Below are 16,350 nucleotides of genomic sequence, written 5' to 3' on the forward strand. Positions count from 1 at the left end.
TCTATCTCACACCCCCTGACAAGGATATATTGCTCTGAGTTGGGAACAATAATGAGGAATATCAAGCTCTTCTACGTTTACTTCTCTCTGTCTAAAACTTAAATACAAAAGGAGTCTTCAGGAGAGTTCCAACAAAAGAAAAACAAAGTAAAGAGAAACCAAAAAATTTCCTCCTCAGAGACAGTGAAAGAATCCTTTCACATGTCAGCGACCAATCCCAGCGGCGTGGTCTTACCTTCTCCATAGGTAGCTGTATGGACGCCTTGCAGTCAGTGAACTCGGACTTGATGCTCGGTCCTTGGACTTCAGTCACCACGTAATGCAGCCGCTGAGACTCCTTCAGCATCTTTCTGTTGCTGCCGCCAAACTTTCCCAACACGCGGTAGGCTACGTGAGAAATGCTCTCAGCAGGGTTACGCAGGGTACGCCACAAGGCCTGCAGCACGGGAAGAGACGAGGGAATTACAAGCTCAGTAGGAAGAATCGAAAGTTAATGTGTTTTTATTAAAAAAGCTGACCCCTATACAAACTATGGTGACTGATTGCTGCTGCAATAAACTCAATTCTAGGAAAGCCACATTTTTTGCAGGGCAGAGTATTTTGATGGGATTTCAGTTGTAATTTAATCTAGGATTGAATGTTTTATTTATTCATATATTCTCATCAGGTAAAAAATGTTAAAGAAATAAAACAGAGAAAAATATTTGAAGAAATGTAAATGATAACTAGAACACAAGATATTAAGATTTGAACCCAATTAGAGTTTGCTTTTTTGGAGGTGAGTTAAACAAAACAGTTGGGATGTGTAGCAAAGAGTTGTGTGAGTGATACAGGTTCAGTGTATTAAATGATACTGCCATCTTCACTGGTGACCACTAGAGGGCACATGTCCAAGTCAATTTAAGTGATGATCCGATCAAAGTGTGCAAAATTGCATCTTGCACTGCAAGAAGACCGCATCACAATCACCCACCTGCATGAGCTCGGCCCTGACAGGCTGAATGTGGTCGTACAGGAAGTCAGGCTGCAGGTTGTCCACACACAGCTCCAGGGTGCGAAGGCCCTGACTGACTAGAGTCTGAGAGCCGTTGAGGGCGGACACCAGCGGGTCCATGAGCATGGGCAGGTAGGGCAGCAATGAGCTCAGACGCACTGGAACCGTCAAACACAACTCCACGAATAGATCCTTCATGTGCTGCTTGTGAAGGCCGCTCTGCAGCATGTTCAGTCCTGATCACACGGAAAGGGAGGGATATGAAGTTAGACAAGATGGAATTTCTTTAATCATAATAGATATCATTAAGTAAGAAAGTATGACATTGAGAGGCTTTACCTTGCAGAAGGTTAGGTAGAAGAGGCAGGAACTCCTGGTAGAGAAGGTCATGACTGCCTCCACCAATGGAGCGGAAGAGTGCACGGAGAAGCAGGAAGTAGTTGTAGGGTTCCTTGGCTGATTGAGCCAGCTCCATGGAGCTGTTCACTATCTTGTGAAGGTGTGGCTGAACAAACAGGAGCAGTCATATTGATACAGAACAAAGAGGAAGGAGGAAGTCTCACAAAGCACACACAAAAAGCACTACTTACCTTCAGCATTTGTTCGTTCTCGGCAGCAAACAGCGACACTGAGCCAAAGACGAGTTTAAACAGCTTGAGGTAAAGGTTTGAGAGCTCAACGTTAGAGCCCATCTCTGGCAGTCTCTCGAGGAGATACTCGACGAGGATGGTAGCAAACAGAGCCGATGTTGACAGGTTGGCCAGGAAAGAATTTGCCACAATCTGGGAAACGGCAGAAAACAAAACATTTATTTTCACACAAGTGATGACTAAAAACTTTACGATAATATATCAACCAAGATATAACACAACTGACCTGCAGTGCGTAGTTCTTGGAGATCCTCTCCACCATGTATGGCACAGTTGTCTGAAAAATCTCCTTGAATGTGAGCGGGTTCATCATGGTGAAGACCCCAGCAAAGTGCTCGAGAACCTCTTTCTCTTCCTTCATGCGCACGGTCTGACAGTTGGCCACTCTGATGTAAGTCTGCTGGTTGTTGGCAACCTGTACCTGGTCAGGGGAAACATCAGAGTTTCATTCTCTCTGTTTATCACAGCCCAAACACTTTAATTTGCACTTAAGCACAAATAGAAACACTGATGGTGAAGTTAAGACCTTCTCCTGTACCTGGTAGATGTCCAAGGCCTGCATGGCGTATTTAACCAGCTTGATGTAGATTTGTGTCTCCTTTGGCTGAAGCTGCTTGTTAGGAATAAATTGAGCCTCTGAAAAGGATAAAAAAGAAACAAAGAAGAAAACACAGAATAAGATCTGCATCTATATGCTCAACCCTTGATTCATCACTTCAGTAATCATGGCTTTTCACCATGCATCTGTGTCCACTCACCTCCCGGCGCCTTGCAGGATGTGATGCCCCACGTGATCGTCTTTACTCCGCACACCAGCGTCTTCACCAAGCTGCGGCAGTCCGACACCTGAAAGGTCTGCTTGTCCTCCTTCTCACCGGCTCGGTCGAAAGACGTTGTAGGTGGTGGAGGCGCTGCAGGGACAGGGGTGGGAGGAGCTGGAGGGGGAAGAGCAGGGGTGGTGGAAGGAGTAGGCGTGGCTGGAACTCCTGGTAACGCCACGGGTTCGACCACACCCATCTCTGATTGGGGCTTGCACTTTTTGAAGATGGAGACGAGCTGGTAGCGTGCAATGGTGTGGAACTTCAGCACAAATACCTGAGGTAAGAGAAAGAGGGAATAACTCATGATGTCTTTATGACTTTTTTTTAATTGCATGAGTGTGCAGCACAGCTCATCTCCCTAATCAGATACAAAACAAGAGCAAAGTGAAGTCTTTGTGATTGAGTGATCCAAACTTCACCTCCAGCATTCTCATCAGGATGTCGCGCCCGTTGCCATTCTCCTGCTCCGACTTTGAGCGGATGCAATCGACTAGGTTGAGGAGCAGCTTGCAGGACATAGTTTGGATATTACTGGGGAGAGACTCGTCATCAATGTTCTTGGCGAAGAGCTGCACTGCTAGAGATAAATCTGTAAGAGGCAGGTTCTGACGGACGTGGTGCACCAGGTCTGCTAGCGTGCTGTAGGCCAAGGGTCTGGAAAGAAAGAGAAACCTGTTAATTTGACATTCAGGGTAAATATGTAATCAAAATAATGTCTTCAAAGAAGTGAAAATTTTAAAAGTCTTTTAAAAGATTCTGAAAGGTATAAATGGCTGAGATGTAAGGGAGAGAGATGGAGAGAGAAGGTGAGGTAATGAGTGATGCTGATAGTCCTGTCGACGGTCAGACAACTGCCTTGTTTCCTATGAGGTACTAATATGAAATGACAACCACTTTGAAGAGGGCGTGAGCGAGTTTGGCTTGTGAAGAGAGTCAACAAGGTTTAAAATTGACCAGAGGGAGGATGCGCTGGCAGCTTGCCCTCTGGTGATGCGGGTAAACATGACAAGTTGACAGTGCGACCTGTGCTGCAGTGTTGGGAGTCAGCTGCCCCCCCCAAGAAATCTCTGCAGCACCGAGACTTATCTTTTTAATCTGAGAGGACACTTAAACGTGAACCTGGCTGTGCAATCAACACAGGGAGAAAGAAAGAGAGAGAGAGAGGGGGGAGAGAAGTAGAAAACTCACCGTAGAGTCTCCCGGGCCGTGTATCCAGAACCAATCAGGATAGATTCATCAAAGAGTTTGTCCATGCAAGGTATGAACTCTAAAACACAACAAGACACAATTTCATGGCATTATTGAAGGATTCAAGGTGTCTCCAAGACATTTAAGTAGATGGGAAAATGTTGGAGAAAGGTGTGTAAATGTGTCCCTACGCACAGTTGTGTTCTGCAAAAAGATTTGACCAATAGAAAGTGCATTTCTGAGATGGTATAAGCCAAAGAGGCAGAAGCAATCTGATTTACAAAAGGGTTGCACTGCTTTTCCACCTGCTAAAGATGTGCAAATGAGCCTGAAGGCATCATCTAAATCACAAAGCATGCACAAAGGATCAAATTCACCACAAACTGCACTGCAGAACCAATAGCCGATCGGAGCGTTGGGGATATTAATGAGCCATTATGCATTAGTTTGAGGCAAGCACCCCGTAATTTATACAGTATGTCAAACTTTCCAGTGATCAGCTGCTGATATTTACTGTGAAATCTGTGTCACGTCTGTCAGGGCTCAGCGACAAACTGCTAAGACAGGCATCAACCCCATTCAGTTGATCATCTGCATGTGAACAGAACTGAGCGCCATCAGGATGAAAGTGCACAGCACAGCTCTGTGCAGCAGAGGGTGAAGATGCTGACAGCTCATGCAAAACAAGAGCAAAGTGCACGCAAGCTGTAAAACTTTATTGGTATTTTTACATCTTGAACATCTTTAGTGCCGTGGCCAAATTCTACTCTTGTTGAATTCCCGTCAACAGTATAATCTGCACCGTTTAATTACCCATGATGTGAATCATTGTCTCAAAATTCCACTGCTGGGTATTTTGGCTTTCATTCCATTTTAATTAGTCTGACTGTTTACTGCGCTGTCACATAATCTAAATAAAGGTCTACAGCCGCAGTTTGCCAGCTTGTAAAAACATCATTACAGAGGTTTGTGTGTGACTTGGCGAGAATTTAGGCTGCTTCCGTTTTATCCAGGAAGACAGAGCAAACCACACTGAGCCTCAAAGTTTCCTCAGCTTTCACCCCAAAGGAATCGTACTGATGTGAACTGTGGCTGTTCACCATGCATGTGTGAGTGTGTGTACGTACGGCTTCTTAGGTCAGTTGTGAGGATGTGCTTGGCTGCTATGAGCAGTTCTTTGCGGAGGTGAGCGGTCTCAGAGGGGCAGTTGGACAGCAGCTGCAGCATTCCCTTTACCATCTGCTGGGAGTATTTTCCAACCAGGTCCTGATAGGGCACACACAATCACACACAAACACAGGGTATGATTAAGAGCATAAATTATTATTCAAATGACTTTTTAATTCCACAAAAGAAAGGAGTCTGCTTGTAAAAGTCTGCCAATACATGCCAATTGATGGGCATGTATTCAGTATTTCTTTACTTCATATCTTTTCAATTAATTTGCAGCAGCAGGGTGTCTGTAACAGCACAAAAACAGTTCACTAAACACCCTCTATTAGAATTCCTCTAGGTGGGTTTGAAGGTACTTTAATGGTATTATCAGCATTTTGTGATGTTCTGAAGCAATTGTCAGAGTTTTTATTGTTTTCTACACTGTTTCTTCTTATGATAATGACACAGTCGGTATAGCGGGAGATAGCTCCAGAGAGAGATATTCATGCCATTCATTGTTGTACAGAGTGAGAAACTGAGTTTGTTATAAAGTCTGGATTTAATTTTGAGTCTGCTTCATTTTTAAACTCCTCAGTCTCTGTGTTTTTGTACAAATGACAATATCATGGAGTGTGCTGCTTTCTCTCAGCCACCACAAACCTGCGGTAAAGGAAGTCTATCTTCAAAACATGTCGCCCTATCATTTATTTATCTATTTATTTCTTGTATCCACCTGATCTTGTTAACGCTACCCTATTTTAAACTTTTCTTTCCACTCTTACTTATTCTATTAATTTTCCTCTATTGATTTTATTTTATTTTTAAGTATTTTATTGATTATCATGCCTTTTATAAGTTTACCATTGCTGTTGTTTTCTGTCTCTCTGTTATTCTGTGAAGCTCTTTGGGCTGCATGTTTTTATGGATGAAAGGTGCTATATAAATAAAGTTGAGTTGAGTTAACTGAGGCCTCTTGAATATCATCAATCGACGCTAAATGTACTGCATGCTTGACAAGTGAATGTAATAAAAAATACTTTTATAAATCTAAGTACTGGTGTTATTATTTGAGCAAAGTGCTGTTGAGAAAAAAATCTCTGATATGTTGTAAGGGAAGTTCTAAAAAACATACGGCAGCTATTTCCCTACCAAGTAGAAATAACAGTGTTCATTAGCAGAGGAAACTGATGACACACGCATCAGACGGCTGTACCTGGTAGATTCGGATGATGTAAGCCAGAAATGACAGAGTCTTGATCTGAGCAGCGATGAAGTCAGCATACAGCTCCTTGTTATACAGCTTGTGTTGCCTGAAGAGGAAACAGCACAATTAACATACAAAAGCCATTTAGCACCATCAAAGACATTAATGGTGTTGTACACCTGAAGTAGCTGGCAATTAGCACAGGTTGAAATAGTGGGTCTAAATGCGGGCTCGGCTCTACATGGGTGACTTGTTTCTTTTTTTTCTTTGCGTCACAGCTGTTACTGCCTGTCAGAAAGAAACATTTTTCTTTACCTGCCAGAGGCTCCTGAGGTATTTTGTCTAAATTAACTCTGCTCCATTTCCTTCCTGTTCCAATTGCTTAAGAAAAGCCTCCTCCTACCCCGAGGTTTCACCTCCTGCTAAGCCAATTTCTCCAATTTTAACTTTCCCAAATGGATCTTAACTCGGGTTTTGCAGGCAAAGCGCCCAGCAAAACCATCAACAAACTTTAGTGGCAGAGAGGAAGAAGGACAGAAAAATCAATTCTCTAACACATGCTCAAACTCATTTCGAAGGACGTAAAGTGAAGATGAAATGTATTCAAGGCACACTCAAAGTCCGGTCTAAATAAGCCACCTGCATGTTTGCAGAGACACACACATCCAGGGATACATCTCACCTGGCCTGAGGAGACACCTGCAGCATGATGGTGTTCATGATGAGGGGCACAAACTCTGACACCACGTTGTGAATGTTCAGCTTGTAGAGCTGTGGGGGCAGAATAAATACAATCACAGTTAGTGCAAATCTTCATTTCTGTTTTAAAAATTCTCACAGTCAAACTGATACATTTTCATCTTTAAACTTTATCTAATATAGATTTATAAGGAAATTTGCAGAAACTTTCACAAATCCAATTATCTAAATATAGAGTTCGCTTTGAAATCTATGGCAGCTTAATTCCCTCTCCTACACAGAGAGTAGATTTCCCTCTAAACTTTGTTGCTCACAATCATTACGGGGATTTCTGTTGCATTTAAATTGCATTTTTATACTGCAAAACATGGAGAACACTATTTGCAATAATTCATTTCACTTAATCCTGCTTCCTGTAATTGAACCACATTACCAAAAGGTTACTGAGTGATGGGTATATTTAGAGGAGTTCAGGATGATGTCACCAACCTGATACATCAGCACCACAATGATTGGCAGCTCCGCCAGCACCTTCAGAGACAAGGAGCCCCGTGGGATGATGGTGTGCTGGAGGCAGCGGGAAAAAAGATTAAAACATAGTGAGGATGAGTGTGAGAAGTAAATGATGCAAATGTTGGACACCTGCCACACCCATCTACAGCTGAAACCAGATCAGATAAAGAGATACTAAGGGCGCACACTTGGGTTTTATCAAGCTGACTCCACGTCTCCCTAAACTGTAGGTAACCTCTACATCTGACCCATGTGAACCCTCTGCCACCATTGTTTTAAATGACTGTCAAGACGATTAATCACAAGTCGTGTCCACATTGCATACCAAAGCTTGTCCATGCCGCAGCCCGCCTCTGACAAGGAAGTGAATTATGCTTGAGCAGGTTATGGAGCACTCACATCTGTCACCTAAACTGGACTTTGGGGGTGAAACGTGCTTGGACACAGTAGTGATTGCGTCATGTGAGTGCGCCCTAAATCAGTGGTTCTGAAAGTGGGGGTCAGGACCCCCACTTTCAGAACCACTGAGCACTGACAGGGGGGTTGTGAGATGCCGTCCAACAAACAATAAAAATGTAGAAATATTTAAATGCATATATTCTCCATTAATGTGAAAATGTAACTAAAACAAATATAAAAATTGTGCAAGTTAAAAAAATGTCTTCAATTTTCTGCTTCACTAGAATTAGATCCTGCCTTTCTTTTGAAGCCAAGAAAAAACTTGTTGCTGCTACTTTTCTGTCTGCGCTGGACTAACGTGATGTCTTATGTATGCACGCCTCTGCTCAAAGCTCTCACATGCTTGACACTGTATACCATGAAGCTTTGAGGTTTATCACCAATTTTAAAATGATGACTCATCACTGTGTGCTGTACTCGAGAGTAGGATGGTCTTCCCTGTCGTCATGCAGGCAACAACATTGGCATCTTTAACCTATAAGTGCATCTTAGGTCTACTTCCCTCTCACCTAAATTGCACAAAAGAGCTCAGGATCTCATAATCTTCAATCTCGGGATCTCATTACTATTTGTTCCGAGGGTCAGGACTGAACTTAGAAAAAAGGCCTTCAGGTTTGCTGCTCCCTCGATCTGGAATGCCTTACAAAAGGATCTGAAACTTTGTGGTCGGATAACTTTGAATGCTTTTAAGCGCTCCTTAAATGACTTGGAGGCTGATGCATCTGTCTGCAGATGTTTTCTTTAAATGTCACTCATGCTGTTTTTCTGGGGGTATTTGTTGCGTAGCTGTTGTATGTGTCTTCTATTTGTGTTCATTTCTATGGTAACTTTGTAACTGTGCTGCTGCCAATCGTGGCCAGGCCTCTCTTGGAAAAGAGATTTTTAATCTCAATGAGCATTTCCTGGTTAAATAAAAGTTATAATAACTCTGTTGTCACATGACCCCTGAGGAAATTACAATTATTTTAGTCTTTTTAAATTACAAAGAAATATGTAGGTTTTAGGATTGGCCTGCAAGTAATTGTGTGCAGCAGTGAGCAACACTGAACCATCTCAAGACAATGTTGGTTACAAGTTTTTCATATTGCTATTTTGGGGGTCACGGGCTGGAACGTTTGGGAACACCTGTCCTAAATGATGGGTCTGTTTTGACCAAACCACTTGGTTTTCAGGACAGGTTGCACAGTTTTTTATTACAGAATCAAAGACATGGTTATCTATCCTCTCTGTCTGTAAGCTGGTTTTCAGTTTAGAAACAAAGAAGTGAAGTAAAAAGAAAAACTCAAGAATCATTTCAGTGCAGCATTTTAACTGACAAGTGTGTGAAGCTGGAACAAAACTTTCAGTTTGAAATTCCTAATGACAGCTTTATGTACTCCCTTTGTCTTTTCTATTTGAGGGTCAGAAGTAGAATGATTTTTCCTGCAGCCTCATTCGTTAGTGTGGCAACAAGGTGCACTGCTGCCATCAAGTGGTTTCAGACAACACAGTTAAACTGCAGCATTGAGATGTAACAGAGGGAATATAATGCCTGTGTGTAAATGTTCTTACTGTTCTTGTTTCACTGTCGTCCCTCTCGGGTGCAGTCTTAACCAACACTGACGTGATCATCCCAACCATTTCTGGGGAGGGAACTGTGTTCTCTGCGATCACCTGCGGATTCTCAAAATAGCGGGCCTGGTGGAGGGAAACAAAGACACAAGTTTAAGACAACGCTGGAAATTTCAGGTTTTCAGGTCAGACTTTGAATTTCAGGTTACTCTGTGTTGTCAGTAAAAACCTAATCACATCAGAAACAAAAACTTGTGCATTGAAAGAAAGGATGTACTTACAACAACTTTGGGCAGGTCTTTGTAAATCTGCTTCACAAAATCCAGAAAGTGATGAATCTAAAATAAAAAGAGGGATGACAGGTAACATTTTTCAGTTCATGTTCTTGTGTTTCCTTTCTTCAAAGACAATGAAATTAAAAAGATTATTCTGTATGCTTTGCGGTCTGTTAAAGTCACAGAAGAATCTCTATCTTGATATAAAGTATTATAAATGTAGTGCTGTGCATGTAATCTGTGATCTCAGGTTTCGGTAAACAAACACTGATTAGTGATAACTTAAATTAAGAGTTACATATATATATAATTTTTGATGTTTGTCATATCTTTTGCATCCTGGTAAAAATCAATAAATGTGCTTTTGTTTGTATTAAAAACTACACCATGAAAGGTTGCTACTTCAGTTAGCCTTGTTCAGCACAGCTCTGTCCAGACTAAGCGCTCTGACAGCTTCTTTATCTGAGAGCAGCTCTATCCATCACTTTCAAAGTTCTTTCGCAACAATACACTGCTTCACACAACAAAACTGAGAGACTCACCTCCTGAGAGATTGGAGGCCGAAACTGTTTGTGCAGCTCTATAATGATGCGAAGGCATATCAGGACATTTTCCTCACTTTCAATCTGTGGAAAAAAAGAAATGTGAAATGACTTTGAAACAGCTCCTGCAAGTTTCACCAGTATTTGTTTTGATCACCAAAGTGAGTTCTAAATAAGAAATATCGACAATTCACAGACTCCTTCTGCCCGGTGCCACAGCACAGCAGATACATGCTATGTATTATCATTTGTTACCATAACAAACAAAAGCTTTAAGAGGATCATTTTAATTTTCCGACACTCTGTAGATGTTTACAAAGCTTTGAAAAGTTATAAAAAAAGGTAGAGATTAATAAAGCAACAGCAATTAACACAGTTTTCATGTAAGAAAAGACTCAAAATAGTAAAGCTGTGGTACAGTCAGATTTGCTGTTGTAAGAAAATAGACCTCATACCTCGAGGAAACGAAACATGACAGAGAGGACGTTCTTGGTGTGAGGGCGAAGGTGTTCATTCGTTGGAATACGGTGAATGATTTCCAGCACCAGCTTCCTCAGTTGCTATAAGGGAAGAAAAGATGTAAAAGTCAAGGATTCAGCTTTGGGTATAATTGCACTGTAGATGCATGGTGTAATCGGTGAATGGTATCAGTTGACATGAACATTTTAGCTGTTATGTACGGCCAATAAGGTCATGCACAAATAATGCACACGCCGTGGCACCAACAACAAGCTTTAACATGTCAGCTGTATGGAAGTGTTTAGAGGAGTTGCAAAGAGACAGCAAAATAGCTGTTTGTATGCTTATCAAGCACAGCGGATGTAAGGAGGAGCAAAACAACACTCCTTTAACACTGCCACTTTAATTGTGCATCTCAAGAACCGTCATTCTGAACAGCACCAAGACTTTCTTTATAGTAAGAACTGATAAAGATTTGGTGCCAGCGAAAACCTGTCAGAAGCCGCTACTCAAGTCATTCAACAAAGCTAAGAAATACAACAGCAAGCCTATTTCTGAATGATGGAAAAGAATACAACTCTCATTAATGGTAGAAACAAATGCTGTCCGTCTTTTTTTATGTCTGTTTCTAAAACAAACAGACTATCACAACAAGAGTAACACGTACAGTCTGGTAAAGGAGAGGCTTGATGTTCTTTATAATAAAAAAAGAATGCAAGTATCAGTGCTGGCCAAAATGTTCAAGTATCATCCCTTCAGATATCATCAAAAATGTAATATCATGCATCCTTAAATTGTACCATTTGGTATGATGGAGTAATATTATTTTATTTCAATGGATGTAGTTGATGGATTCACCAAATCCCTTACAACAATATTAATAAAGAGAATCAACTTCTCCCTTGTAATCAAAGTTGATGAAATGAAATGTCATTTTTAATGTGTCGTTATTAGTGATGGTATGTGTTGAGTAGTCTATGTATTGTTTTAAATGCTAGTATGTTTTTTTTATCGTTTGTATTGTACATTGTTAACATCTTCCTGCCCAGGGACCACAGATGAAAATTAGCTTATAGCTAACTCAGGCTTGACAGTTTTGGTTTTGCATGGCCCCTGTCAAATAAACTAAGAGAATGTATGTATGGGTTTAAAATAGAAAGTTGGCTGGTTGATGAATGTTGAGTTATATCTACAGCGGTATGGAGCCAAAACGATGGCTTTAATGTTTGGTATTGAAAATAAAATTTGGCGTTGAAAACACACCCTGAAACTGAAAAGAGAAACATTGGCATTGAAACACTTTAACAAATGTTCAATAAATAAATACATTTAAAAAAATAAAACAAAAAAGAAAAGCTTTACTGATGTTTGATGTTTTGGTCAGATCTTAATATCAATAAAGCTTTTTTTATTTTTTTTATTTTTTATTTTTTATTTATTTATTTATAAAAAAATGACATCCCAGAAATGGAATATGATTGTCATTCAAAAACCATTTAGAATTCAAAAATGGCTAGAAATTGAATAATATAGCCTAACATTTCATGTCTCTGATTTTAACTTAAATGAAACGTGTTCAATGCCAATACCTGTTTTGATGCTGTTACAATTTTTTTACCATACAAGTGTTTCAATGCAAATGTTTCTTTTTTCAGTTTCATGGTGTGCTTTCAATGCCAAATTGTATTTTCAATACCAAACATTAAAGTCATCGTTTTGGCTCCATACAGGAGCAGTCATGCCACTCTGTGAAATGTGTCTTATAAATGTATTACAAAGACTAGAGTTTGTGACTTAATTAGTGTTTCTGCTCCTAAGGATCAGTCAGTAAAGTTGCCTAATAATGAAGGACAGATTCAAATTGGTAAGAGTAGGATAAAGACTGAAACATTGTTTTTAGTGACATACCTGAGTAGGCTTCTCTTGAAGGAATTGCACCTCTCCATCCTGAAGAAAGGTGAGGAAGCGAGGGATGATGTGTTCCAAGAAGGTGGAGTACTGAGGCGAGGAGGTCACATTCTGAAATGGACATGTTCAGCACATATTAGGCCATGCAGTAACTCAGTACAACCTGTTTCCGTGCGACCAAGAGTTTATCTCAAGAATAGTCATCAAACTTACCTCAAAGTTCTCGCTGACCTCCTGCATCATCTTCAGCTTAGTTTCATCAGCTGGAGGTTGAAACACATTATAACCATTAATCAAACCTGCTAGTGAATACGTTTCACTTCTCTTAGACAATCTCCATGTGCTCAACGGGGATTCTCAGATCTTATCAGTTTTACTTTCAGCGTCCAGATTGTTCAAAAGGTACCAAGACACACACACACACACTCACACCGTCACACAAACATACACTCTCCCAAACACACGTACCTTTGACTGGACTAAAGGATATCGCTCTCATCACATCGCCCATTGTACGCACAGGTGCTTTATTTGTATCATTGTAAACTCAGCTAACACTAGGTAGAAAGATGTATTGTAATGACAGCAACATGTTTGTCACATTGAAGATTAACTTTGATTTTGAATACTTTACATCATTCAAATCCAACAAAAGACATAACTCTATCATGTCTGTTTTTACAGTAGTATACTATACTTGTTCTCAAATATTTACTCTCTGAAGCTGCACAATCTGAAGCAGACTCCTGATCTCAACATCGGTCATATCAAGCAACATGTTTAAGCTTACGTGTGTTGGCGTCTGTGAGTGCTGCCACAAACTGCAGGTACTTCTTCATGAGTGTGGTCTGATCCACCACAGTGGGGCTCGGTGCGGGCACAAAGGCCATGTTGGCGGCTGGGAAAGACTCGACTGCTGTGGGGAGAGGAAGCAGACAGCAGTCCGCACGGCGCTCAGAGGGATATCATGTACACTGCAGAAATAAAACAAGAAGGAGATAAGAACCTGTAATCGTTCATCTACATCGAGGTATAAAAGTTACATTCATTGAACATCGAACATTAACATCATCCCCAAAACATGAGATGTAAGTGTTTCACAAACAAACCGGTAACAGACAGAAACATGCCTCCTCAGGGGCGCACAGTGATGACGTCGTAACAAGCGTCAGTTAGCACAATTTTGCTCACTCCAATAGTCTGTGAATTAAATAAAGGCTCTGCAGCGTTCACATTTTAACCATTCTACTGTTAAAGGTCTTAGCAAGCTTACTTGTTCACTAAATAATGGCACAAGTTGAATTCAATGAATTAATTTTGCAGAATGCGATAGCAAAGACAGGCTAATGGGTTAGCTTCCCCAAAGAAAGAAAGCGCTCGAGCCTCCTCTAACGTTTCTCTGTGCACGAGAGAATAACTCCAGGTTAAATGGAGGAATTAGAGTGTTCAGATAAGAACATGATGATATTCATTTCGTGTGCACCAGGTTTTAAAAGGACTCTACCTTTCGGCAAACTTTATAGAAAAAAAGCGTTTACACTCACCGAGCAGCTCGTGCAGGAAGCAGTCGCTCTGTATCGGCCGCGCTCGCGCCGCTGCTGCTCAGGGCTCGCGACCAGCAAAGATGTTTGATATCCCTCCGCGTGTATCGTATCAAATGTTCCCTACGAATCCATGGATACTGAATTATAATACATGATCGGCATTATTGCACAGAAGCTTTGATGAAATCAAAGTTCAGTTCCAAGAAAATTGCTTTTAGGACGAAAATGTGTTGCTGTAGTTCAAGCGGAAGGATACACACTGAAACGAGTGGTTATAAGACCATCGTTTTTGATGGTCTTCTGTCACTCAGGGCTAGTAGTAAAGGTTATACATTTGCGCGTAACTGCGCATGGTCTCTGGCGGTAGTTTACGTACAGGGGTGTTCTGGAAGAGCTTCGCAGAGTTAAGAAAAGAACATGACACTTTGCAAAAATAAGGCACTAAAATTTTAAAATATTAAAATACATTTCTAAAAGAGTAGAAAATAACTATTACATTTATGAAATTACTGAATTATCAAATGTGACAAAGATAGAGAGTTACATATAGGCCCAAAACTTTGCATCTCCATTTTTAATATTTTACTACATTTTCATCAATGTGGATATAAGATGTACACTTTGGATTTTGGTAGCTTATGTATGTATATTCACTATTGGCTTCATATATCTTTAATTCTGAACATATTATAAACTAATAATTTCAAGATCTATCATAAATCCACCCAAAAAAATCATGGATGGAGGGTTTGAAAAGCTCCTTGTTTTGTGAAAAGTTGCTGTGTTTTGCCCTTCAGGGACATAACCGTATACACCCAGAGAGAGATTGGAGAAAGAAGATGAGAAATAACAAAAACAAAAAGATAGTTGCATTTTTTTCTTACATACTAAAAAATAACAGCTATGAGACATTCAGAGATAACACCAATGACAGAAACATGTTATACAGGCAGAGATATTATGCACCATTGTAACAAAGATCAGGTCTTAGATGTTTGACATATGTTCCACTTTTCCCACAGATCTGATGTGATCATTTTGATCTGAATTTGTCAAGCTTTGGATTTAAAGCAAATGTAATTGTATCTGCTTTTCTCTGTTGTTAGTTAGTTCCTGTTTTATTGTGGGTACAACCTGCACACTGCAAATGCTCAAAACTAAGTGAGGGTTTTGATCATACAAACATTCAGACTCGAGATAAGCCACATTGACATTATAAGTCCAGATAAACATCTTATTTCAAGATTTTACAAGCCAACATTAAGGCCTGAATTGCTTGAAATAATAAAAAATATATATCTGTCAATGGGGTAAGCAAAATGTACTCATTAAGTTTAGAGGGATTTTTCACAAAACTAAAACCTTTGTGACATAGTTTTAATAGATACATCCTGGCACACGTAAAATCATGTGGTATTCAGCATTTTTCTTTTAAATTTTCAGTTATTTTCTTCAGATGCAATTTTTAGCTATTTTCTTCAGATGTGGCCTTTATATTGCATTGCTTATTTTCACCACAAGATGTCAGTCCATTGAAGGAGAAAGCAGGCTGGTAAACTTTGTGTTTCGAATGAATCCATGCTTAAAATAGAAAGAAACAGAAGCATAGAGACGGTATTACATTTGCTTTGATAGCCTCAGATGAGGCAGTATTGCTCCTTTAAGCAAAGCAGGTAATGAAATCAGAATGAAGTATTGCAAAGATGGCATTTAAAAAAAAAGGCCCAAATCTAGATCTTTTCACTTTCAAATGATAGGACATGCTCGTTTTGCCAAAGGATGAGCTAGTCGTCTTGAATATGGCATTTTTTTTATGAATAATTTTCTTGTTGAAGTTGAAAGGACTCAAGGTTATTCAGATTGGTTAGAAAGTCTTAGACATATCGTAGGCCTAAGTGAGATTTAACTGTATTTTATGTCAGTATTATTTGTTCTTTTATCACAGTTAGAAAACATTTCAAAAGATTGGGCTTTAATGGCCGTACTGGTTTTCATTGCTTCAACACCAGACTGTTTTTTTCCTCTAATCATTTTGAAGATGCTCCCAAGATTCATAATAGGTTCTATATTTATTTATGGCCATGCTCATGTCTATGATTCATAATAAAATTGCATGATGTTGCTACCAGGCTTGAGATTTTGTTTCATAACGCTGGTTCTAATATCTTTGGAAATAATGAAGTCTTGTTGAAAGATGCCCATTATTTATCTTGCCTGATCCATCCAGCCTGTGTGCAGCGCGCCTGCTCTGCTAATGGATTTTAATTCACAACTCTCTCCTCCACAGCCTTTTCTGCCATGCGGTGAACCCAGTGGTAAAGAGACTGCAGAATTAGCTCTTCTTTTCACTGAATGTCGTATATAATGCAAGAGCTAATTTGACACATA

General features: G+C 40.1%; 1 protein-coding gene across 2 annotated transcripts in view; it reads right to left on the reverse strand.

Moving 5' to 3' along the window:
- The window catches only part of trrap (transformation/transcription domain-associated protein), a 114,762-nt gene extending 100,768 nt beyond the window's left edge, over positions 1-13,994 (reverse strand). The window contains exons 1-21 of one of the 2 annotated variants that reach the window (XM_034707109.1): positions 13,528-13,646; positions 13,209-13,392; positions 12,632-12,681; positions 12,419-12,529; positions 10,507-10,611; positions 10,052-10,135; positions 9,516-9,572; positions 9,235-9,360; positions 7,201-7,278; positions 6,695-6,783; positions 6,022-6,118; positions 4,781-4,919; positions 3,654-3,732; positions 2,885-3,119; positions 2,403-2,739; positions 2,183-2,280; positions 1,871-2,065; positions 1,585-1,776; positions 1,334-1,499; positions 974-1,230; positions 236-436 (exon numbers count right to left, since the gene is read on the reverse strand). In XM_034707109.1, the coding sequence (XP_034563000.1) occupies positions 236-436; positions 974-1,230; positions 1,334-1,499; positions 1,585-1,776; positions 1,871-2,065; positions 2,183-2,280; positions 2,403-2,739; positions 2,885-3,119; positions 3,654-3,732; positions 4,781-4,919; positions 6,022-6,118; positions 6,695-6,783; positions 7,201-7,278; positions 9,235-9,360; positions 9,516-9,572; positions 10,052-10,135; positions 10,507-10,611; positions 12,419-12,529; positions 12,632-12,681; positions 13,209-13,308 (2,796 nt within the window). In that variant the 5' untranslated portion in view covers positions 13,309-13,392; positions 13,528-13,646. Of the gene's footprint in view, positions 1-235; positions 437-973; positions 1,231-1,333; positions 1,500-1,584; positions 1,777-1,870; positions 2,066-2,182; positions 2,281-2,402; positions 2,740-2,884; positions 3,120-3,653; positions 3,733-4,780; positions 4,920-6,021; positions 6,119-6,694; positions 6,784-7,200; positions 7,279-9,234; positions 9,361-9,515; positions 9,573-10,051; positions 10,136-10,506; positions 10,612-12,418; positions 12,530-12,631; positions 12,682-13,208; positions 13,393-13,527; positions 13,647-13,962 lie in introns of those variants that run through there. The other variant, XM_034707107.1, reaches the window with a different exon arrangement.
- Between the last annotated feature and the right edge of the window lie 2,356 nt (positions 13,995-16,350).

This window comes from Notolabrus celidotus, chromosome 18 (assembly GCF_009762535.1).
Source record: "Notolabrus celidotus isolate fNotCel1 chromosome 18, fNotCel1.pri, whole genome shotgun sequence".
NCBI classification, from domain to species: domain Eukaryota; kingdom Metazoa; phylum Chordata; class Actinopteri; order Labriformes; family Labridae; genus Notolabrus; species Notolabrus celidotus.